Here is a 25,119-nt window from a genome sequence, read left to right as displayed (position 1 = left end):
TAAAATTTTAAATTTTAATTTTACCTACGACAAAGCTAATAAAAACATTTAAGCAAGGTATCTCCCTAAAAGTTACCCTTTACAACCTATTGCCTTTACAAATAACTAATTTAACATGTACAGAATTTAAAAGTAAACTAAAATGTTTCTTTCAATGTAACCCATTTTACTCAGTCAATGAATTTACAGATAAAATGAAAAATAATGATTCTCTCATATAAAATAACTCTAAGCATACTTTTATTTACACTCTCTGAAATTGATGCACCTATTTGACTATTTATTCTGTTAATAATCAATTTTGATTTATATAATTTTATCTACCTATTAAGACATTGCATGATTAGTTTAAGCAATGACCTGTATTTGACTTGCTAGATGTAACGTTTTTTTGTTACTTGGCCAAATAAAGAAACTTGAACTTGAACTAATCTATTTTTTTTTACCAGGTTGAGCTAGCAACGGGTGCGCGTCCTCTGGCCCTGGACATCCATTTCGAACGGCTGCTGTGGGCCGACGGGGACGGTTTGAAAGCCTGCAGCCTGCCCCGCGAGCGGAGCCAGGCCACGCAGAGCTGTGTGGATTCGGAGGTGCTTAGAGCTAACACCGGTGAGTGCACGTTTTTTAGGGTTCCGTACCCAAAGGGTAAAACGGGACCCTATTACTAAGACTTCGCTGTCCGTCTTGTCTGTCACCAGGCTGTATCTCATGAACCGTGATAGCTAGACAGTTGAAATTTTCACAGATGATGTATTTCTGTTGCCGCTATAACAACAAATACTAAAAACAGAATAAAATAAAGATTTAAATGGGGCTCCCATACAACAAACGTGATTTTTAACCAAAGTTAAGCAATGTCGGGCGTGGTCAGTACTTGGATGGGTGACCGTTTTTTTTTTGCATTTTTATCCGTTTTTTTTTTTGCATTATGGTACGGAACCCTTCGTGCGCGAGTCCGACTCGCACTTGCCCGGTTTTATTTTTTTAACCTTTGGAACGCCAAATGGCGCATCTATTTGCCGTGCCGCTGACGCCACAAGGGTAAAATTTAGATTTGTGAGTAAATAATGCCAACCTAAAAGTGGGGTGTTTTTCATTAGATTTTCATCAAAAAACGATCGACGTCAAACGCCGTCTTTGGCGTCGTTGTCACGATTTAGCGTCGACGTCAATTGCCGTCTGTGGCGTTCTAAAGCTTAAAGTATGCCTAATATTCCTGTTTTGAGTTGGAAAATACTACTTAAAAATACAGAACTTTGCGAAAATTCACATACAATTTTTCACTCGCTACCTACATAATGTTATTACGTGTATCAATAACTAAAACAAGGAAATGTTCTTCATTGATTTGTACATGAAACGATATAACTAGTAAATTTAATTAAGAATATAGGTTAACGGGTGGTCTTATCGCCAATGAGCAGTACCAGAAGAGTTAATATGTAAAGTAAACGTACTAGTGGTCGACATGTTAATGCCCAATAGACGTCACCTCTATTGACAATGACTTAAGTTTCAAGATGACATGTACTGGGACCGCGTCGATTCCCGTCTCGTTTCCCTTACTAACAGCCGTATTCGAACAATGAGATATGTCAAATACTAGATATTGAAACGATATGGATTGGATATGTCAGTGTCAAACAAGTGTCAAAAGTGACGTTTTTGTTTGAAGATGTGTTTGTGTGTGTATAATTTCGCCACTCATTTGACACTGACATATCCAATCCATATCGTTTCAATATCTAGTATTTGACGTATCTCATTGTTCGAATACGGCTGTAAGTATTATTTACGTATAACTGCAACTGAGTTAATGAATCGAGTTTCATTATATGAACATTTCCAAGAAAGCGATCCATTTCATTGCGACTGTAACTACCATATTCTTATTAACTCCCAACAGAGAACGTGCTATCTCTCCGCGTATACGACGCCGCAACCCAGAACGACACTTGGGGCGCGTGCGCGCTGCGAGCGGCCGCGGCGGCGTGCGCGCACCTGTGCCTACCGGTGTCGGGCACGCGCAGCCGCTGTGTGTGCGCGGCCGGGTACACGGCCAACGGGACACAATGCATTCGTAAGTTAATGTAAATCGCCTGTATCCTCATAAGGCCCATCACCAGACATAGGAATCCGCGGGGTAAATTGTGAATTAAGACTTTATGTTTGGCACTTTATATGGTACTAATTACAACAAAATTTAGGCCGATTAGGCAATTAAAAAATAATTTTTAACTATTTTGTTGTATAGTTCGTTTTTTTTAGCATTAGAAAGAACTCCACAGAAGCAAGCGTGCAGTTTTTATCAGGCTCTTTAATTGTTAATAATTATTAAATTATCTAATGTAGCATGGTCAATACATATAATTTACTTCAAATTATTATCGCTAAAAGTGCCGGATTTGGAACCACAAGCTTACTTCTGCCAAGTTTTTTCTAATGCTAAAAAACACGGACTATAATTAGTACCATAAATGCACAAACATAAAGTCTCAATTCACAATTTGCCCCGCGGATTCCTATGTCTGCCCATCACCATATAAAGTTTCCCAATGTTTTATTTGAACCTTATTTTGTTTGTTTTAAACAGCAATAAAACAAAAGAAATGCTACTTTATTTGGTTCATAAAAGGTGCAAATTAGATTGCAACGAATATGCACATTATAATGTCTCACGAGGGTATAATCAATATGTAAAGAAATAAATTGAAAATCCTGGTCACGGCACCAATAGAAACCTTCAAAAATTCATTAAGTGTATAAGAGTGGTATTGCACCTGTCCAATGTCATTGCGTCTCACTCTCTCGTTAAACATAATGTGAGACGCAATACACATTGGACAGAGGGAATACCACCTTAAATTCCGCTCCGGCTGTGAAATGAGTTCCCTGCCCAGGTTTTCCCCAGGGTCTACAGTATGGGGTTCTTCAAAAAAGGAGTGTACAGATTTTTAAAGGGCCGGCAACGCGCATGTAACACCTCTGCTTAATATCAGTCCGCACGCCTGTTTGCCACCGTCGTGGTATAAAATGAAAATACAATAAATGATTTTTTGCCAACCTTATTCAAGAAAAGAACCATCCTTCATGATTTTTTTCCACAACAGCTGAAGACGAAATCTTGGTGTACTCGTTGAGCTGGGAGATACGCGCGCTGTCGCTGACGGCCCCGTCCCGGACCGTACTGCCACCCATTGCGCAGCCGGCGCTCTGCACCGCGCTCGACTATCGTGCAGGTAATGTTTGTTAATTTAACAACCCAAATTTGTTTTGAAAGTAACTATACTAAGCGTAAAATTAATTTAAAAGTGGAAAAATGCCTTGGGTGAGTGTTGAACTCACAGCCCCTGGGTCGATACCTACTGCAGCGCTCTGCCAACTGTGCCACCAAGACCTCATTGTAGAAATGATTGATTATTGCAGACGGTGACTGGATATACTGGGCGGACTCTGAAAGCGGCGCAGTGGCGCGCGCTCGACGCGACGGTACCGGACGAGCGGCGTTGGTCTCTCAGCCGGAACCACTCGACGCGCAGCCCGTGGACTGGCTTTCTGGTAATAATTTAACTTCTTGCCTCGCACAGCTGAGCTGTCGAATGTACTGTCGATTGCGGTATTTCCGAATCGATACGACCCTCAAACCTTCAAGAAAAGATTGACTCCAAAGACCGGCAAGGCACTTGCAACCCTTCTGTTCTTGGGCTACGTTAATTGCTTACCATCAGGCGATTCCGTTTGCTCGTTTGCCTCCTATTAAAAAAAACTGAATTCTCTAGATAGACTGGTAAAATATATTTTTGCTTTTTCCGTAGTTCAGTCAAATCCTGGTCACGGCACCAATTGTAACGCGCTCCACTTATGTACATTCGGCGAAACACTAGCTAAGCACCCCTAAATACAAAGATGTTTGCAGGGGTGCCAAGCTAATACCCCGTACATTCGGTCTGAATACCTTTATTTGTGAACTTGACTTGTCCTGGCGTGGGGAACTTTACGTGCCAGTACGCTCAACATCATTGAATCCTTACAAACCAGTAAGCCTGGCATTTTCTTTGACAACTTGGAATTTTGAACGAAAATCATTAAATTTTTGATAGCAATTTTATTTTTACAAAATTTTTTTTTTTTTGGATAAGTGTAGTTATTTTGTAATATGTGTAATAAAATCCGGCATTTAATAAAGATTTTTTTCTTTTCAGGCCTCGCTGTAGATTGGGTCGCTGGCAACATCTACTGGTCGGACCCCCGCCGTAACCTTGTTGAAGTCGCTCGAGCGAATGGCGATCACCGCTACGTTCTCATCGATACCGACCCGCTAGCCGTTACTAGTATGTATACAATTTTATCTTGTGCTCAAACAGACATATCGCTGCCCCAATATTACAGGGTTCTATGTTTCACTTTTATCGAACTGAAATTTGAACTTTGTCATAGTGACATTAAGTCGAATTTCAACTATCTTGAAAATGTAACGTAGAACCCTGTAATATTGGGCCAGCGATGTTACTGCAGAAGTTAGTACAGTATAGGGATTGCCATAAATAGTTACAGATACAGACAGTGAGCAGCGAATAGAGAGATACTATGCTGGATTTCGTTTATCAGTACACATTTATTATATATAGCGCTTTAGCGTATTAGCGCTATCTTGGTTAGGGTGGTATTACTTACTCTCTCATTAAGCAAAAAGACAAAATACACATTGGACAAATAAATAAATCTCAAAAAGAGACACGGCGATATTTATAGTTACTCGCCCAGCGGTGAGCTATAAATATCGCCGTGTCTCTTTTATTTACACAGGAGTGCTTATCTTTTGTTCGTGTTTATAGCCGATAGCTCATAGCTTACTAGCTCGCGGTGGGTGCCTTAGGGCATTTTTTTTTATTTGTTTGTTTATCACAAACAATGGATGTTTTGTATGAATTTAAGTATCTTTTTATATCTATTATACCTATATATCGCCGACTAGTACGCACAACACAAGCCCTATTCTTATTAGGACGATTTGATATAAATATTTATCTATTTAAACTTTATTCTCTAGCCGCCCATACGTCAAAATCTTGCCAAGCAAAATGAAATTTTATTTTGTCAACACAAAGTTCAAATTAGAATGGAATTGGAATAGGAGACCTTTTTATAGGTCTCTGGGCGGCTAGAGGTTATTGCAAAAAACATACAACAATATACAAATGGCGGACTTAATGCCAGATGGCAATTTATCAATCAATCAATGAATCTACACCGTGTTTTTATTGAATTCCGTTAACTTCGGGGTATGGTTAAGTACGTTTAAGAGAACTAAATGGCATAGTTAATTATTGAAAAAAAAGTCCTTTTTGTTTTTTTTTATAAAAAGAATTTAGTTTCAACTTAATTAAATGTAGCATATAGCGTTGTTGTAACAGGGGCATTACATTTAACTCAACCAAAAAATTAAAATCTGTGACATTTCGAACAACCGAGATTGTACTTAAGCTTAGTAGCAAATGTATGAACTCATTCTAAACACTAATCAATATGTAAACCGGCCCTAAGACAAGTATACATGCTTGTAGAGGCCTTATAGGAAAAAAATAAATTATTGATTATCTCCGAAATTGAGTTAATTAGAACATCGGTGTCTTTGAGAAAGTTACTTGATTTAAGCTCAGGAATGCACCCTTGAAATTAACGGAATAAAAAAAAAACACGGTGTATATTCATTTCAGACCAAAACTATAGTCCATATTTTTTATCTTTGTCTAATTTTAATTTATCTTCAAATAACAAGTGAAGTCGTTATGTATATTGTTTCGAGCGGGTGATGGCAGTAGAAGTCAAACACCTTATGTGTGATAGTATAAGAACGTATATTCTCTAAATGCCTGCCTATATTACCTATATATACACGTTAGGTTGCGCTGACACAAGCAATATGCGTTTATGTCGCAGTAAACCAAAGCGTTAAACATTGCTAAACATTGAAACTGGCTAATCGCCATATTACAATCTTAAGTATACGTGTTCCGCAGCCTTAGCAGTGGATGCAGTACGCGGTTGGCTCTTCCTGTCCGGCGGGGGCTGGATCCAACGCTCGCGGCTCGACGGCTCGCAGCGGGAGCTGCTATACAACGGCACTGCCGTTGCCGATATCGCTTTGGACTCTGAGGTACCTATGTTCTAGAGAACAGAAATTCACTGTTAATGTCATATTGCCATACAACTTGGCAATGCTGCCAGCCTTCTGCGCACGCTTGCCAATAGACGGCGGTTTGGGGCATAACTATTTTCTATTCTATGTATAGTTTAGTTTTAAGCTTAATTTTTAGGGTTCCGTACCCAAAGGGTAAAACGGGACCCTATTACTAAGACTTCGCTGTCCGTCCGTCCGTCCGTCCGTCCGTCCGTCCGTCCGTCCGTCCGTCCGTCCGTCTGTCACCAGGCTGTATCTCACGAACCGTGATAGCTAGACAGTTGAAATTTTCACAGATGATGTATTTCTGTTGCCGCTATAACAACAAATACTAAAAACAGAATAAAATAAAGATTTAAATGGGGCTCCCATACAACAAACGTGATTTTTGACCAAAGTTAAGCAACGTCGGGAGGGGTCAGTACTTGGATGGGTGACCGTTTTTTTTTTTGCTTTTTTTGTTTTTTAGGGTTCCGTAGCCAAATGGCAAAAAAACGGAACCCTTATAGATTCGTCATGTCTGTCTGTCTGTCTGTCTGTCTGTCTGTCTGTCTGTCCGTCCGTATGTCACAGCCACTTTTCTCCGAAACTATAAGAACTATACTGTTGAAACTTGGTAAGTATATGTATTCTGTGAACCGCATTAAGATTATCACACAAAAATAGAAAAAAAAACGAAAATTTTTTGGGGTTCCCCATACATACATACATACATAAATTTTTTTTTCATCAAACCCATACGTGTGGGGTATCTATGGATAGGTCTTCAAAAATGATATTGAGTTTCCTAATGTCATTTTTTTTCTATACTGAATAGTTTGCGCGAGAGACACTTCCAAAGTGGTAAAAAGTGTGTCCCCCCCCCCCTGTAATTTCTAAAATAAGGGAACGATAAAACAAAAAAAATATATGATGTACATTACCATGCAAACTTCCACCGAAAATTGGTTTGAACGAGATTTAGTAAGTAGTTTTTTTTTTTAATAAGTCATAACATAATCGTAAATCGCAATTTTATTATGTTACTTGCTGTTACGGAACCCTTCATGGCGAGTCCGACTCGCACTTGGCCGCTTTTTTTTTTTGTTTTTGTGGTACGGAACCCTTCGTGCGCGAGTCAGACTCGCACTTGCCCGGTTTTTTTAATTTTATTTTAAGGCTTTTTATTGTTTGTTGCATACAAGTATGTACAGTCGGCAGCAGAAGTTACTAAGTGGGCCTGGTGTTAAAATGATTTGGATGCGACTTTATTGTTAAGAGCATAAGAGCGTGTCAAGGTAATTTTGAACTCCTCGCTCGCTTAGCAACTTCTGCTGCTGACTGTAGCTATATTGTTAATGTAATATACGGTCTCGAATATTACAAGTTTTCAAGGTTGCCGAGCGTAAACATGCAGCAATTTATTAGCCACAAACCGTATGTCAAAGAGAATTTAGTATAGAGGCGGTTTGTCAAAGTATTTTTGTAGCCACAGTAAATTTACTGCCATCTTTCGCCCGCCAAAACTTTTAGATGCTCGCAATTAGTCGAAAAGATCGCACCATACCTTTAGCCGTAGTTTAACACATCAGTGAAAGAACAAGGATCAAAGTCAAATGGCGTTCTAAAAGTTTTGGCAAGCGGGCGAAAGATGGCAGTAAATTCACTGTGGCTACAAAAATTACTTTGACATTCCGCCTCTATATCAAATTCTCTTTGCGTATGTGGACAATTTTTTCATAGCAGAGTAGATTAAGCCTATGGTTTTTTTCTAGAACGAGATGGTATACTGGGCGGACACGTTCGACGTCTCCCTCTGGCGCATGCGCTACGACGGCCGCTCCCGCGCCTGCGTGGCGCGCGGCGACCCGCTGCGGCACCCCGCCGCCGTCGCCGTGCACGCAGCCCGGCTCTACTGGATAGACACGTGAGTATGAAAGAGACTTTTCACGCCACTGTTCGGAAATGTGGCAATAGTTGGTCTAAAACCAAGCTGGAAAGTAGGCAATAGCTGTAGCACCTGAACCACCACTACTACAATGTTTCATTGTTATCATCATCTGTCATTGGTGACAGTTCGCTACAGCAATGAGTATCATTTAAAACATAAAAAACAATAAAAGGTCTTTTTCTGCGCAACTTTTTCCTTCAAAAATAAAATTATGTTATTTATAGAAACCAATTTCTTGTTTAAAAAAAAAAGAAATGACAAAACCATTCACTTCATTTTTTTTTAACAATTATCCATTCAGTTCACGCTTAAGGCGTTTTTGACTTTTGTAGCTGTTTGTGGTTTTTTTAGCAAAAACGCTACTAATTTTAGAGTCGGTTTGAAGGCAATTAACAGAATAACGCCTCTTAAAGTGGTAAAAAAAGTAAAAAAGGCGGGATCTGAAAATACTTACTGAATTGGAAAGTGTAAATTGTGTTTGACTAAAAAATATAAGAAACGCGTAAACGCTCGCTATAAAAATGAGTTCTTCTAGTGAAGAAAATTATATTCTTACGCTGACGCCTACCGAAATTCAAGAGACAGTACAGGCAGTGGCTAGTAACTTGCTACCAGAGAAATCGCGGGCTAGTACTTATAGTTATGCAAATGTTTTCTTATTTCCTCGCAGTAGTCGTGAAAAGCACTATGTAATGCCTCGGCCGGAAACGCTAAAGATGGACTCGTATTATTCGAGGGCCTCCACTAACGTGTCGGCCCTCGAACTCACTCGTCCATCTTTTAGCGGTTTTCCGTCCTCTCCTACAATGTACTATACCATGTTTTTGCGATTTTCTGCATAGGATTTATGATATTTCAGCGATGATATTAGACGGATTTTACTCACTATTTGACGCTGCTATGGTTTTGAAACTAAGGGCCACTTGCACACCTGCGGTTAAGCGGTTAAATCGTTAACCCGGTGTCAAATTGTACTGGTAACCATGGTAACTCCAGGTTTAACCGGTTAACCCTGGGTTAGTTGTGTAAGTGGCGCTAAGCATATCCTGTTGATTGCTTTAGTTATCAGTTAGGCATATATATTATCTTACTATGAAATAAACTATGAATGAATGGCCGAGTTTGATCAACATAAATTACCATTTTTTATGGTCTTAGCTAAAATATATTTATAATGAAGGTTCTTATATTTGTCTAGTCTAAATAGGACACGCGCGTTAGGTTTGCTGGTTAGAATGCATGAGAGGGATGGGCATTTTCATTTAACTTGTACTTTAAAGCGTGACTTAAGTCGTGTTTCAGTAACGTCTAACCGTTACCACAGACAAAACATCCTCCAGACTGAGCATAGTCGCGCTACCTCCTCTGCCACGCATACGGTAATTTTACTCCATGTTTGAGTCGAAAGTGTCTTTGTGTGACGTCCGTGTCTTTGAACGGACCAATCACGGCACGGGACTTTTGGCATCATCGGTTGCATGAAATAATTGCTCTAAACTCGGTCTAGAGGATTCCTATTGTATGAACCGTTACATTCCTGACAAAATGTATCGGAGTTGACATTGACCGTCGGTTTTGTAACGATTGCTAACCGGCCGTTAAAGGCCACAGTTAAGTGAAAATGCCCGGATGTGCGCGCCGCGCTACCTGGCGATGTGTCGTATGTGCAAAACTCTGGCGCTAGCATCGCGTTTTCTGGTTGGACGTCGATCTCGCCGTCCATGTTGGCATCTTGGAGCTGGAGGGCTGCATACATGTATTTTCATTGATGTTTTGTTGCAGCATGTGGAAACGGGGTTGCATTCTCTCCGCGCCGCTCACTAACATCAGCGATTACCAAGTTCTGCTGGAGAACGCTGGCGACAACCTCAAGGATCTATTCGTAAGATTTCATTTATTCGTTATCATTATCAATTTATCACCAAAACTATCAAACTATGGAAACGCTTATATTTCGCTTAAGATTTAATTTTTTCTTCGCGAAAGTGTGATGAAAAATATTGAAATTATACCAGTAAACAGCTCTAACTACGAAAGCTGTGTAATTTACGCTTGCAACCCCAATTATGTTAGATTTGAAGTAAGTTTACTAGTTCCAATGTCCATCTTTTTTATTGACAGATTTGGTCAAAAGCTTCCCAAACCCTGCCGTCACCGTCATCCGGATTAGCAGTGAACCCTTGCAGCGTCGACAACGGAGGCTGCGCCGAGCTTTGTCTATGGGACGGCGCCAGCGCGCATTGCGCGTGCCCGCATGGAGATGTCGCTGCCGACGGCAAGAACTGTACTCGTGAGTTGACCTTAACTTTCTACATTTACCATATAGTGTAGTAAATAAAGGTAGTGGACCCCGCAGTAATTCCTCAGCCAGAAAAAACTTTACGGTATGATAAAGTATCAATAAATAAAAAGTATTGTATAAATATCCAAAGAATAATAGTAATAGTATTTAAGTAAATACCTAAAGTCTTAAATCGTTAATATCTTTTTACGGAAAAATGCTCCGTTCAAACTTTCGTCTCCACCGGAAATATTCATGTAACGTATTGCAACAATATATGACATAACAATAAAAAAAATCCCAGCAGAAATACCAATAAATTATTTGGTAAAAAAAAATCGGACGGAGGAATTACTCGGTTAAATAAATAAACAGATTTGTATGTTTACGTATAAATGCCTAACTTAGGAGTGTTTTTAGGGTTCCGTACCTCAAAACGAAAAACAAGTGCGAGTCGGACTCGCGCACGAAGGGTTCCGTACCATAATGCAAAAAAAAAACAAAAAAAAAGCAAAACGAAAACGGTCACCCATCCAAGTACTGACCCCTCCCGACGTTGCTTAACTTTGGTCAAAAATCACGTTTGTTGGATGGGAGCCCCATTTAAATCTTTATTTTATTCTGTTTTTAGTATTTGTTGTTATAGCGGCAACAGAAATACATCATCTGTGAAAATTTCAACTGTCTAGCTATCACGGTTCGTGAGATACAGCCTGGTGACAGACGGACGGACGGACGGACGGACGGACGGACGGACGGACGGACGGACGGACGGACAGCGAAGTCTTAGTAATAGGGTCCCGTTTTACCCTTTGGGTACGGAACCCTAAAAAAGAACCCTTATAGGATCACTCGTGCGTCTGTCTGTCTGTTTGTCACAGCCTATTTTCTCGGAAACTACTGGACCAATTAAGTTGAAATTTGGTACACATATGTAAATTAGTAACCCAAAGATGGACATATTTTTTGTATCATTTAAAAATATATAGGTTCGAAGTTATTTAAGAAAATACAAATAGCCAAAAAATGACCATTCCCCCTGTATCTCCGAAACTACTGGGTCTAAAATTTTGAAAAAAATACACAAAATAGTTCTTTACCTATAGATGACAGGAAAACCTGTTAGAAATGTGCAGTCAAGCGTGAGTCGGAATTATGTACGGAATATTGTCTGTTAGGATTTTCGTGTGTGTGTTCATTGGGACGCGGGATAAGATTAATGTTAATGTCACCACTAATGATTATGTTACTATAAGACTGCAGCGTTACAAGATGACTATTCAAAGAATCTATAAAAAGTGTGGCATTAGAGTTAGATGGCGACCGGTATATACCTAGAATTACTGTGCTGTCTATTATTATTTGGATACATGTTGAATGAAAAATGTTTATTTCATCAATTTTAGCTTTTAAATTATTTTTCACAAAGACAACAACCCCATCGCTCTGGTTTTGACTGCAAGAAGTAGCTAGTGCATTATAGGTATCTAGCTGTGGGATAGGTTTATGTGGATGAATCCAGCATTCCGTTAGGATCAAAATATCGAGCTCCAGTTTTATATCGGTTAGACTTAAAACAAGGTTGTCGAAGTTGCGGTAAATACTCCTGATATTCTGTGTTGTAATAGTTAAACTATGCTTTGATGTGGGTATATATTTTTTGAGATCAACCGGGTCACATTGAACAGAAAACGCTAATTCGTTACTGTCTATTTCATTTAAAATATTATTGTTCCAGTTCATGTTTAAATGAGATTATTAAAATGTCACCATACCATATGGTGTGTACCATATACTGCATAGTTAAGTACATTGCCGAACATTTGTACATGTACATATATAAATTGGCGCGCGTGATTTCTATTGAGCTGTGAGGTTTGGGCGAATACGAGTGAGAGTGCATGTAATGTAAATATGTGTGAGTATGGGTATACAAACTTTATGTTGTTATCTATAAAACTGTCGGGCATTACATTTGGGCTTATTCTAATTATATGTCTAAAATAATATTGAATGAAGTGGGGTTCCAAATTTCGGTAATTCTTTTTTATCGCATCTATGCTCCTAATTAGTCATCTAGAGAGGTTCGTGACTTGTACTGAAAGATCCGTTCAGTGCTACTGTTATCACGTTTTCTTGGTCGTGTTCAATCGTAAACATGAGTACACATGACCCTGGTATTACTGACTGGGTTAATCCTGAAAGATATTCTCATTCTCATTACCATGCAAAATGAGGCTGGATAGACACGTATAATTGCTTATCTGATACATACTAATTTAATTTATTTGTTTCAGCGTACCAATCGTTCCTGATGTATTCGCGAGTGACAAAAATTGACAGCATTCATTTACAGGACGAAAAGGACCTAAACTCTCCATATCTGCCGATTCAAAACAAGTAAGTCTACCATAAATTAGAAGAAAAGTTTTAAAATGCCTCCTAATGGCACCATTTTATTGGCTAATGTGATACACACATAGATATTTTCATTTACCCATTCATACCTGCTCTTGTGAATCGACTTGTACATATCTTGTATCAAAAATTAATATCTTGACTGTTTTTTCGCTAGGGACCTGATAAGGATAGCGATCAGCCTAGCTTACTGGTACGATGAAAAGCGACTGTTCTACTCGGATATTCAACGTGGGGCCATCGGCTCTGTGCATTTCAACGGCACGGACCACAAGACGCTTCTTACAAGTAAGTACAAATATGTGTCGTTTTCAAGCAAAAGGTACCACTTCATCGCTTGCCATTTGCCATTATTCGTATAAAAATTAAAGCAAATTTCGTCCTTATGGTAAGCGACCAAGTGGTTTTTGATTGAAAACGACACATACATTTACAACAGAAAAAAAAACACCGTTACAGTCTTGGTAATTTGATAATTACACGCAATCAAATTACTATTCTCAATTTGAAACCTTAAGGTTGTTTTCGGCTGGCAATTAATTTTACAAATCAAAATTATATATATTTTTTGGCAAGTTTTTGTCAACTCTAGCCGATAAACGATAATTTATGCTATGGCGGGCTTATTAACCCCCTGAGTTAATGTGACCTGGGCGTGGCCGTTTAGTATTTTAATTATACGTCTTTTAATTTTTTAGTTTTACCTTGTCATAGTCAATGAAACGAATATTTATGTTTATAAATTATTCCAGTGATTTGACGTTTCTATATTTGTACTTTTTCAACAGAAATGGGTGCAGTAGAGGGCATGGTGTTCGAGTCCCGCACCAAAACTCTGTACTGGACGTGCAACAGCGCTGCCGTGCGCCGCGTGCACATACCCTCGCTCGACGCTCGCGCCGACAACCAATCCTCGCAGGCCTTAGTGCGCACTGTTATACAGTTAGCGCCTGGTGACAGGCCGAGAGGGATAGACGTGGATTCCTGCGAGTCGTACGTAGTTTTATTCAATGTTTTTTTTAATTTGGAGTCCATACAAGGGGTAGACATTTATATACCTACGGGAAAATATCGTAAGCGGGATGCAACGTAGTTACAGCGCCATCTAATGGTAAGTATAAATACTAAATTCCAATCCTCGCAGGCCTTAGTGCGCACTGTTATACAACTGACTCCAGGAGACAGACCGAGAGGGATAGACGTGGATTCCTGCGAGTCGTACGTAATTTTATTCAATGTTTTTTAATTTGAGGTCCAAACGGTAGATATTTATATACCTACGAGAAAATATCGTAAGCGGGATTCAGCGATAGTCGCAGCGCCATCTAGTGGTAAGTATGAATACTAAATTCCAATTCGTCGTATGTACAGCATACCCTCGACGTGTTTGACGCCCGCGCTGACAACAAATCCTCGCAGGCCTTAGTGCGCACTGTTATACAGTTAGCGCCAGGCGACAGACCGAGAGGGATAGACGTGGATTCCTGCGAGTCGTACGTAGTTTTATTCAAAGTGTTTAATTTGGGTACAGACGGTAGATATATCAAAATATCGTAAGCGGGATGCAGCGATAGTTTCAGCGCCATCTAGTGGTAAGTATAAATACTAAATTCCAATCCTCGCAAGCTTTAGTGTGCACTGTAGGCCTAGTACATGATTGGCGCGACAGTATGTCGCGGCGACATAGACTACCCGTCTTTTGATGACGATGATGATGTCCTCCCAGACGTATCCGTCGACGGCGACATCCTGACAAATTAAAAAGGGGTCTTAACTATTGCGTGCATGGGCGCGAGCGTGGCTCGCAAATCCAAATTTGGTCTTGAAAGTGCGGCAACACAAAACATAGTAAAGCTGCCCAGACGCGTTGTATGTGTAATTGTAGGAGGGCTTGGGCCGTCTTTTACTATGTTAACAAAAGAGGGACGGGTAGTCTATCTCGCCGCGAGATACTGTCGCGCCAATCATGTGCTAGCCCGGCTGTTATACAACTGGCTCCAGGAGACAGACCGAGAGGGATAGACGTGGATTCCTGCGAGTAGGGCATGCAGTACCGGTCCCGGTACCAAGAATTTCATTTCCCGGTTCTGAGCATGGCCGGAACCGGGATTCCCGGTTCTTCCCGGTTCTCAATGCATCTTTTGATTACTTTTAGGAAATTGTTTCTGTTAGCGTACAGTCTTTATGAATGACTTATTTTCATATAAATAATTGCATAAGAATTAAGAAATGACTTATTTTATTATAAACAAACACTTGATTGGCGTTCCAACCTATTTTACGAAATTAACCGGCACACATTGCCTCCGCCTGGGCCGAGCCACACGGCCGTAACGTAGTCGATGCACTCAGCACTATATGACGGCACGGCCTGCCTGCACGAATGCCTACTTTACTAGGTTAGTTTGGCGGGTTATTTGGGTCCCCCGTGTCCCGAGCTAAAGTACTAAAACATTACTACTATTGAAATGGGAATAAATAGTCATATGATGAGAACCGGGAAGTACCGGTACCGAGTCTTCAGTACCGGTTCTTTTGACACCATAAAATTCCCGGGAATTCCCGGGAATATGAGAACCGGGAATTCCCGGGAATATGAGAACCGGGAATTCCCGGGAGCATACCCTACCTGCGAGTCTTAAGTTTTTCTATACGATATTTATGTGTGAACGGTTTGGTTGGGTACAAACTGACATTTGATGAAGTGGATCTGCTGATGAAGACCAGGCGGCGTAGCACGGTCGCGTTTTTATCCCTTGTCACCATGCCTGTCACGTTCTAACAAGTATGTTAGTGCGAAAGGGACGCGCATAGTGATAGTCGATAAAAATGGAACCGTGCTGCGCCCGCAGGATGGAACTCTTTCTCGACAAGTATTTTACGTCTTCGAGGCAATTGTAATTATCATGTGATGTACCCGCAATAATATGCTACACAACGAAGGCCGCAAAAATATCTGACACGATCTTATTTGTAGAGCCACAAGAGCGTGTCACATATTTTTGCGGCCTTCGAAGAGTAACATATTATTGCAGGTGATTATACTGTGGTTTCAATGTAGTTTATACATGACATAACTTTGCAATTTTTTACGCTTTGGAGGGTTAAAATGCTTTTTGAACTAGTTTTTTTTTTAACATTCATTATCATCATCATCATCTCAGCCATAAGACGCGTCCACTGCTGAACATAGGCCTCCCCCTTGGACCTCCATTTGTACCGGTTGGAAGCGACCCGCATCCAGCGTCTTCCAGCGGCCTGAACAAGGTCGTCCGTCCATCTTATGGGCAACAACATGCTTTTTAACATTATTTATACTTAATCCTCAGACGCTTATACTGGACAAATTGGAACGACACGAACCCGCGCATCCAGCGCGCCTACAGCAGCGGACACGAACTCGAGACCATCATCTCGAAAGACATCCTCATGCCCAACGGCTTGGCTATAGAACACTCCACGCGGATGCTGTACTGGGCAGATGCAAGACTGGATAAGATTGAACGATCGCTATTGGATGGGTCACATAGACACGTAAGTTGTCCAATAATACAGTAGATGGCGCTGGCTTCTTCGTGTTATTAAGGTTTCACCACAGCCACTTATAAGGTAACGGCCTGGCTATAGAACATTCCACTAGGATGCTGTACTGAACTTGCACTTATGAATGATGTATTTTACAAGCTTTTACTTAGTTTCACCTGACCGCTGTCTGTGTGTGTGTAATCAAATCTTGCAAGTTAAATTTGATCCACTACCCGGTTTCCGATTAAGCTGAAATTTTGCATACATGCGTAAGTCGGGTGACAATGCAATATTATGGTGTCATCGAGCTGATCTGATGATGAAGACCGGAGGTGGCCATAGGAACTCTGTGATAAAACAACGCAACCTATTTGTGTTTGGGGTTTTTAGAATTGTCTCGATAAGTATTCGTTGCCTGTGAAAAGAAAAGTAACAGTCTGCGATAAAAGTTTGTACCAAAAATAGAATTTTTGCTAAAAACTTATTATAATTTCAGATCGTCGTCCGCTCAGGGGCGGAGCACCCGTTCGACGTGGCAGCCTGCGACGGCTACGTCTACTGGTCGGACTGGGTCGGTCGCGCGATATTAAGAGCAGACGCGAGGGGCGGTAACACACGCGCGCTGCGTAAGGACCTACCGCGCCCTATGGGGCTTGTGTGTGTCACACCCACACATCAGACTTGTAAGTATTACTTTATAAAACCTAAGGACGTCGGTATACGTACGAGACGCACACTCTCACATTTTTCCTGTATATACTGTAGCATAGACATCTCACTTCATATATCAGAATATACTCGTAGTCCAACGCATGTAGTTGTTTACTTAACGCCCTTTACATGGCGACCCTGCCAATGAATCAGGAATCAAGTATTTTATTCGTGATAAACTTAAAACTAAAATTACATACAAATGCGGCCATACGCTGCATTGGCGACGCGCTACGCTGTGCTATCTATATAACACTTGTGTATTAAATGTTCTTATTTTTTATGTAAGTAAATTGTGACTAGTATGTAAGCGCTTTGTTATGACACTGTTATGCTTATACAGGGTGGAAAGGCACGACGATCCTTCCCGGAAGTATTAGGTCGTTTAAGTGATACAGAGCAGATTGGTAATGGTAAGAATCGTTAATTGAGTAAAAAATAAGAATACCTAATTTTCTACTTTTTAACTGTGGTGATAACCCTATAGCATGTGCACATGACGGCTAGATTAAGGATCTCCGTCGGGAAAGCTCGGGACTTTACGCTTTTTTCCGATCGTTGACAGAATCACAATGAATGAATGACGCATAAATGACAAATAAATCAAATTACTTTCTTAGATAACTACTTATTGCCAATATTTAACACTATCTTCTCTTCACATACGGTGTTCAAATGTATCTCCGTGGGTTATAATGTACGCCGTGGCCCGCACCCGAGCCCGCGCACATTGCCCATGCGATAGTGTTACTCTTCGTCATGTTTCCTCCGCAGATTGTCAAAAGCAGCAATTAGCCTTTAGTGTTTCATTTCGTCCGCAGTTTCACGTTCCGTTTGGTACACCATATCTTTTACACAGCCCCACAAATTTAAATAACCACGAGCATCAAACAACGGCATTTTTATTTGAAGAATATGACATTGGATAAGTAAAGTTCCATGGCAATTTAATTTCAAACATCAGACGTCTTGTCTATTTCCTACCACGTAAGAAGGTTTGTTAGTTAGGTATTTAAGAAGTATTTATTCTTGATTTATTCTTAGTATTTCATTTTTGCGAGATCATTTGGTGCATCAACAAACACAAACTACTTGTAATTTTTATTATTCTAGATAGTTTCCAATTATTCGAAATAATTTAGTGAAACGCGTAAAGAAACTAAAACCGACTGATAAAAAAGTCAAGGAAACCAGAGATATTTATAAGACAATTACGTACTTTTGAGTGGTTGTCAATGTCACAATTTGAACTGTCTTTGTAAACAATGTTGTGGTTAGTATTATTAATATTAAGGAATAACATAACTACTTCATTCAAGTATTGAACAAGTGGAACCAATAAGAAAGCGAAAATCCTGCAACGATTCTTACCGTGTTATAAGCAGACCTAAGAATGGTTAGATGGCAACAAATTAGCATAACTTCCTGTCGTATACTGATTGTTTACAAGTAAGTTCATTGACCCTGTCACCTGTTAGGGTTGGAACAAAGTAGTTTTTTGCATGGATGTTTAAAAGGCTATAATTAAGAAACGGTTGCCCATATTAACATAGTTTCTATGGAGAAAATATAGAGCTTAGGCAGGCCTATGGAACTCTCCGCGCGAGCTCGGATTTATACCTACGAATCTGCTCCCGTTCACGGTAGAAAAGCAAGCCAGTTGGTTGCCACACGCGCTCACGTACGCACGTCACCGCGCGCCTCACTGTCAATTTTTACGATAGTTACAAGCTACGTAGTAGGTACCTACCTACTATTGAGTTTCTTTAATTAAACATGTAATGTTTATTATGTATGACAAATTTATAGTTTTAGAAATCTATCTATTTGAAATAGGTAGCAAATTTTTAATTTATTTTGTTACTTAAATGTTTATTTTAACGACAGTAAGTTAACTTTACACCGAAAAGTGCCAACTTATTTTTACTCTGGTTAACTTATAATTAATAATTACCTGTATTCATGGGGTTTCTATTATTTTTCTTTATTGTGTAACATTAATCTCTGTCTGGTTTTAAACTACACGAAGTTTTAATACTAATTCTTGCTGGGATTATTGCGCGGTTTATAAAACGGCGTATACACTGCGGTTACTGCAGGGACATATGACCTTTTAAAATGACTCTTTCGCAAACACTAACGCATAATCGGAATATTAGGTATAATTTAAGATTTAGCTTTCCTTTTATTTCACTCCGCTGTTTAAGTAGGTATTTATTTATCATTTCTAAGCGTCAGCAACCCTAGCGTTGTGCCGGTGCGCGCGGTGCGGGGAGCGGCGCGTTGAAGGTACTCCATTGTATTTTTGTGTAGGTATCAAAACGGTAGGTATTTGCGTTTTGTTTGAGAGATAAGTATCTGTTCGTAAGAACTATTATATAATCTGTGGCTTAGGCTAAACAATCCCCCTTCTGCGGAAAGGATCGTCGTGCCTTTCCACCCTGTATATGCTGAAATAAATGAAAAGAAATGAACACATAGCAAGCAGTGATCTTGGCCGTTTTTTTTTTCTTTTACTAAAAACCTATCTAAACTATAAAGTGTGATTTTTCTGTTACCATCATATAGGTATACACTACTATAAACTCAAAGTCAGCTAACTATCAAACATCACATATTTTGATAAGTGTATTGGACGCCTCTGTCAGGTTGTTTTATTTATTGCATATTAGTAAAACAGAGATTAAATAACAAAATAAATAAATCATAAATCTAGCCCTAAATTAGCTTGAGGCTTGTTCCCAGGACGCTGGCCGCGTTCCCCCTCTGCAAAGTGAGGCAGACTTATTGTCTGTCAGGTTCGTAAATATAATGTTTTACACCTCCCCCAGGCTCCCCAGACCCCTGCGCCACCCTCAACGGCGGCTGCGCGGAGCTCTGCACCCTCTCCGCCGAGGGCGTCGTCTGCGCCTGCCGCCCCGGCCGGGAACTGAACCCGGACCGCAGCTCCTGCCGTCCCACCGCTACTCACTGCGAGGACGGACAGTTCGCGTGTGCTGAAGGCTTGTGTATACCTGAGGAGCTGGTGTGTGATGGCGTCAATAATTGTGGATCGAGGGACGCTAGCGACGAGGACCTTTACTATTGTAGTACGTGACTAAAATCTGTAAAAAACCTGTATTATGTACCCTAGACTCAATAAACACATTACCTATACATACATATAGTAACCTGTACACAAACAGAAAAGACACTAAAAACATTTAAAATTAGTAACTCAATTTTACTCATACAATTTGTGAAAATGCATTAGTGCGTTGTAGCAACCTCACGAAGAACAAAAAAAAAGTTTTTCATTTAGGTGAACAAGCGTCGTTGCGCTTTTAAATTCCGTCATGTCATCGATTCTAGAAAACCGAAATGAAATCCTGAACCCCTAAATTAGGCTTTCTTTTCTGAAAATTTTGTCATGACTCCCCTACGACTGGTAAGTCTCTCGGGAAATAAATAAATAAATAAACATTATAAATATTTGGGGGACATCTTACATAGATCAACCTAGCCCCAAACTAAGCAAACCTTGTAATATGGGTGCTAATAAGCGACGATATACATACTTATATACATAGAAAACACCCATAACTCAGGAACAAATATGTGTGTTCACCACACAAATAGATGCCGTTACCGGGCGAACCCAGGACCATAGGCTTCGCAGGCAGGGTCACTACCCACTAGGCTAGACTGGTGGTCCTCAACCTTCTTACAACTACACTCCTTATTGCAGCATCACGCGTGTGTCCAACTGATATGACGCCGTGTGGCGCCGGCGGTCGCTGCGTACGGACCTCATCCTTATGCGACGGCTTCGACGATTGTGATGACGGATCAGATGAGCGCTCCTGCGAGTGTCCCGCCCAGCAGTACAGGTAAGCATTACTGTCGCGTATGTCCAACCGCCGCCTGTGGCACACACAATGTTATTCATCACACTTGTGAGAAAAATAATGGGAAAAAAATAAAACTTTTGCCTAATTTCGGACGTACATTACAGCCCTAGGTCGAAATTTAGGATGTGTAAAGGCTATGTCACATTGACACGGAAGCGTTCCAGAGCGGTCGCGGAGCGACGCGGTAGCAAGGCGGTCACACTGAGCGCGGTCGGTGGATAGAAAGCGTTTTGATCGCGGAGGCGGGTTGTAACCGCGTTGTAATTTACCTACGGGTAGGCGAGCGCAGGCAGCACAACTGCTCCGCCTCCGGGCGCCAATGTGACGGGTGAGTGACCGCGACCGCGCCGTTTCCGCCCCGCCACCGCTCCGCGTCGGTTCCGCATTCGGTCGGCGTATCGTTGCGTTGAACGCGGTGCCGCGCTTCGGCAATGTGGCGTAGCTCATAACGTCTTGTGCATTCCCAGTTACGCGGTACCGCGTGCAATCCGCGTCGGTCCTGTTATTTTTTTTTTTTAAGAAACAGACAGTTACCAGCTTTAACAGCCTTCATACCACCTTTTACGAGCAAGTGTGATAAAAAAAACGGACGTCCACAGATGTTCGGACGGCATGTGCGTGCCGGTGTCGTCCCGGTGCGACGGGCTGGTGGACTGCCTGGACGGGTCGGACGAGGCGGGCTGCCCGCGCGGCTCGTGCGCGGCGCTGGGCGCGGGCGCGGAGCCTTGCGGCGGCGGCGGCTGCTTCCTGCCCGAGTGGCGCTGCGACGGCGCCAAAGACTGCCCCGACGGCACCGACGAGCAGGGCTGCGGTGAGTGCGTCGCTCCCCGACGAGTATTAGGGTCGGTTGGACCAAACCGTCTGGCACCGTTCAAGCGTTCGCTAAATTTTACTACATATATGGGAAGTTTCACAGAACTCCGCTGCGTGACTTTGATCGGTCTGTTACCTGTGTGCCGCCCGACGACCTATAAATTCAAGCCTTCCATAAAATTTGCTGCTGATTATACACGATAGATGTGACATTTAATATATTACAAAATATTTTTATTACAGACGTAGACAGCACAACCCGCAGCTCCATGCACTCTTTAGCCCCATGCGACGTGGATCAGTTCACCTGCGGCAGCCCTGAACGTGGCGACATCGAGTGTATACCGCTAACGTGGCGGTGCGACGGCGTCGTCGACTGCTCTGACGGCTCTGACGAGACTCTACACTGCGGTAAGACTGCTGCTTCTGACGTCAGTTCACCTGTGGAAATTTGTGTCATCATCTGTGGAAATTTCAACTGTTCATGAGATACAGCCTTGTTCTTAGTATTTGTTGTTATAGCGGCAAGAGAAATACATCACAGTCTGGTGACAGGCGGACAAACAGACAGGCGGACAATGGAGTCTTAGTAACAGGGTCTCGTTTTTACCCTTTGGGTACGGAACCCTAAAAAGAAGACTGCACCTTTTTAATAAAAATAGAAATTACATGAAAATCACGACAACAAGTGGTATTTTTTTAAAACAATGTTCATCTCCTATTTTGTTTTCAGGCCACAAGAACACAACTAAATGCACAGTAGACCAGTTCTCGTGCGGCGCGCTATGTTTGCCGCTGAGCGCGCGCTGCGACGGCTCCGCGGACTGCCCGCGCGGGGACGACGAGGCGGACTGCTCGTGCGCGCCTACCGCCTTCCGCTGTGCCAGCGACAAGACCTGTCTGCACGAGGTACGGTTAAGGTTAACTGGAAGAGATCCCTCTTAGGGATAAGTTCGCCCTTGTACTATATTTATGTTCGATCTGATGTACCTTTATTCCTCTCTTCCGTACAATAAAGTGTTACTTATTATAGTTATTGTGTAGGGTCATAAAGAGATATGGTACGACAAGAGTGCTCACTCTATACATCAGTTTTGGTACCAAAAATATTAGTATTTTCATAGTCGACATCTAGCATCGAGTAGCGGAGTTATCAGTACTTTAAGTGGTAGTATGTTCAACAACATTAGACTTTCCGGTCGGTGCTACATCTATTGTCACTCGACAGTACTACTATTGCTACTTAGCAGTTCTGATAATTCCGCTACTCGAGGCTAGATGTCGACTATGAAAATATTAGTCTTTTTGGTACTATAACTGATGGAGCGAGCCCTCTTGTCTTATTATATTTCTCTATGAAAGGTCTATGCGTCAAAATTGCCTTAAAACCAACAGAGTTGAGAGTTAGGTCATTAGGTAGGTATTTCTCTGTACTTCATGTCGGTCTATGGGCACCGAGCAGAATTCCATTGTAGAACTGAGATACTGGTATTTTAGTCAGAGAAATACCTATCTAATGATCTAACTCTCAACTGTCGGTTTCGGGGCAAGGCTCCATACAAAGTCGCCCATGGTCCTTTGGAAACTAAAACTAAGAATGCATGTTTGTCCGCAGGGCCTGTACTGCGACGGCGACGTGGACTGCTCGGACGGGTCGGACGAGCCGCCGGGCTGCAGCCGCGCCTCCCCCTCGCCTGCTTCCTCCCCCTCCCCCCCGGCGTGCGCGGAGCCGGGCGCGCTGCGCTGCGCGGGGCGCTGCGTGGCGGCCGAGCTGGTGTGCGACGGCCGCGACCACTGCGGCGACGGCGGCGGCGGCGGCGCCGGCGGCGACGAGGACCCCTTCATGTGCTGTATGTTGGGGCATTTAACCCGTCTATTACACCGCTTTTACGAAGAAACACTTAGGGTCGGTTGCACCAAACTGTTCGTATCGTTAAAGAGTTCGCCGAGTTTTATTGTATGGAAAATTTCATAGATCTCTGTTGCGTGACGTAAACCAGACTCTTAACTGTGGTTTGTGCAACTGGCCCTTATAAAATCCACTTGGTTTTTTTTTTGTTCCAGCATCATACTCCCGCGCAACGGCCTCGGACGCGGCGCTAGGCGTCGCCGCGACCTCCCGCTCGGCGTGCGCGGCCGGCGAGTGGCAGTGCGCGAACCGCGCGTGCGTGCCGCGCGCCGCGCTCTGCGACGGACAGGACCACTGCGGGGACTTCAGCGACGAGAGGAGATGCAGTGAGTACCTCTGGATACAGATTTAGGGGTAGTTGTGACCCCTAAACTGATGAGTCCGATGACTAATAACTAATGGTGTCTGTACTTCTGCTTCAAACCGTACAATCTATTAACAATAAGTTGTTTTCGCAGATATAAACGAGTGCTCGATCCGCAATGGCGGCTGCTCGCAGAACTGCACCGACCTGCCGGTGGGCTACGCGTGCTGGTGCCGCGCCGGGTACCGCCGCGCCGGCCCGCAGTGCCGCGACGTAGACGAGTGCGCGGAGCTGGCGTGCGAGCACGGCTGCAGGTACGTGTAGACAGCAGAACTGCACCGACCTGCCGGTGGGCTACGCATGCTGGTGCCGCGCCGGGTACCGCCGCGCCGGCCCGCAGTGCCGCGACGTAGACGAGTGCGCGGAGCTGGCGTGCGAGCACGGCTGCAGGTACGTGTAGACAGCAGAACTGCACCGACCTGCCGGTGGGCTACGCATGCTGGTGCCGCGCCGGGTACCGCCGCGCCGGCCCGCAGTGCCGCGACGTAGACGAGTGCGCGGAGCTGGCGTGCGAGCACGGCTGCAGGTACGTGTAGACAGCAGAACTGCACCGACCTGCCGGTGGGCTACGCATGCTGGTGCCGCGCCGGGTACCGCCGCGCCGGCCCGCAGTGCCGCGACGTAGACGAGTGCGCGGAGCTGGCGTGCGAGCACGGCTGCAGGTACGTGTAGACAGCAGAACTGCACCGACCTGCCGGTGGGCTACGCATGCTGGTGCCGCGCCGGGTACCGCCGCGCCGGCCCGCAGTGCCGCGACGTAGACGAGTGCGCGGAGCTGGCGTGCGAGCACGGCTGCAGGTACGTGTAGACAGCAGAACTGCACCGACCTGCCGGTGGGCTACGCATGCTGGTGCCGCGCCGGGTACCGCCGCGCCGGCCCGCAGTGCCGCGACGTAGACGAGTGCGCGGAGCTGGCGTGCGAGCACGGCTGCAGGTACGTGTAGACAGCAGAACTGCACCGACCTGCCGGTGGGCTACGCATGCTGGTGCCGCGCCGGGTACCGCCGCGCCGGCCCGCAGTGCCGCGACGTAGACGAGTGCGCGGAGCTGGCGTGCGAGCACGGCTGCAGGTACGTGTAGACAGCAGAACTGCACCG

General features: G+C 43.1%; 1 protein-coding gene across 1 annotated transcript in view; it reads left to right on the top strand.

The window, feature by feature from the left end:
- Positions 1-25,119, top strand: part of LOC134674191 (prolow-density lipoprotein receptor-related protein 1) — a 154,348-nt gene that overhangs the window by 55,274 nt on the left and 73,955 nt on the right. The window contains exons 39-60 of the mRNA XM_063532248.1: positions 450-609; positions 1,907-2,080; positions 3,111-3,239; positions 3,427-3,558; positions 4,203-4,331; positions 6,021-6,157; positions 7,936-8,087; positions 9,894-9,993; positions 10,233-10,401; positions 12,690-12,792; positions 12,968-13,098; positions 13,599-13,803; positions 16,140-16,344; positions 16,832-17,018; positions 19,878-20,135; positions 20,774-20,915; positions 21,536-21,747; positions 21,993-22,160; positions 22,483-22,658; positions 23,365-23,599; positions 23,814-23,984; positions 24,117-24,276. Coding sequence (XP_063388318.1) covers positions 450-609; positions 1,907-2,080; positions 3,111-3,239; positions 3,427-3,558; positions 4,203-4,331; positions 6,021-6,157; positions 7,936-8,087; positions 9,894-9,993; positions 10,233-10,401; positions 12,690-12,792; positions 12,968-13,098; positions 13,599-13,803; positions 16,140-16,344; positions 16,832-17,018; positions 19,878-20,135; positions 20,774-20,915; positions 21,536-21,747; positions 21,993-22,160; positions 22,483-22,658; positions 23,365-23,599; positions 23,814-23,984; positions 24,117-24,276 — 3,635 coding nt within the window. The remainder of the gene's footprint in view (positions 1-449; positions 610-1,906; positions 2,081-3,110; positions 3,240-3,426; positions 3,559-4,202; positions 4,332-6,020; positions 6,158-7,935; positions 8,088-9,893; positions 9,994-10,232; positions 10,402-12,689; positions 12,793-12,967; positions 13,099-13,598; positions 13,804-16,139; positions 16,345-16,831; positions 17,019-19,877; positions 20,136-20,773; positions 20,916-21,535; positions 21,748-21,992; positions 22,161-22,482; positions 22,659-23,364; positions 23,600-23,813; positions 23,985-24,116; positions 24,277-25,119) is intronic.

This window comes from Cydia fagiglandana, chromosome 19 (genome assembly GCF_963556715.1).
Source record: "Cydia fagiglandana chromosome 19, ilCydFagi1.1, whole genome shotgun sequence".
Taxonomy (NCBI): Eukaryota; Metazoa; Arthropoda; class Insecta; order Lepidoptera; family Tortricidae; genus Cydia; species Cydia fagiglandana.
This window is presented reverse-complemented; position numbering and strand designations above follow the sequence as displayed.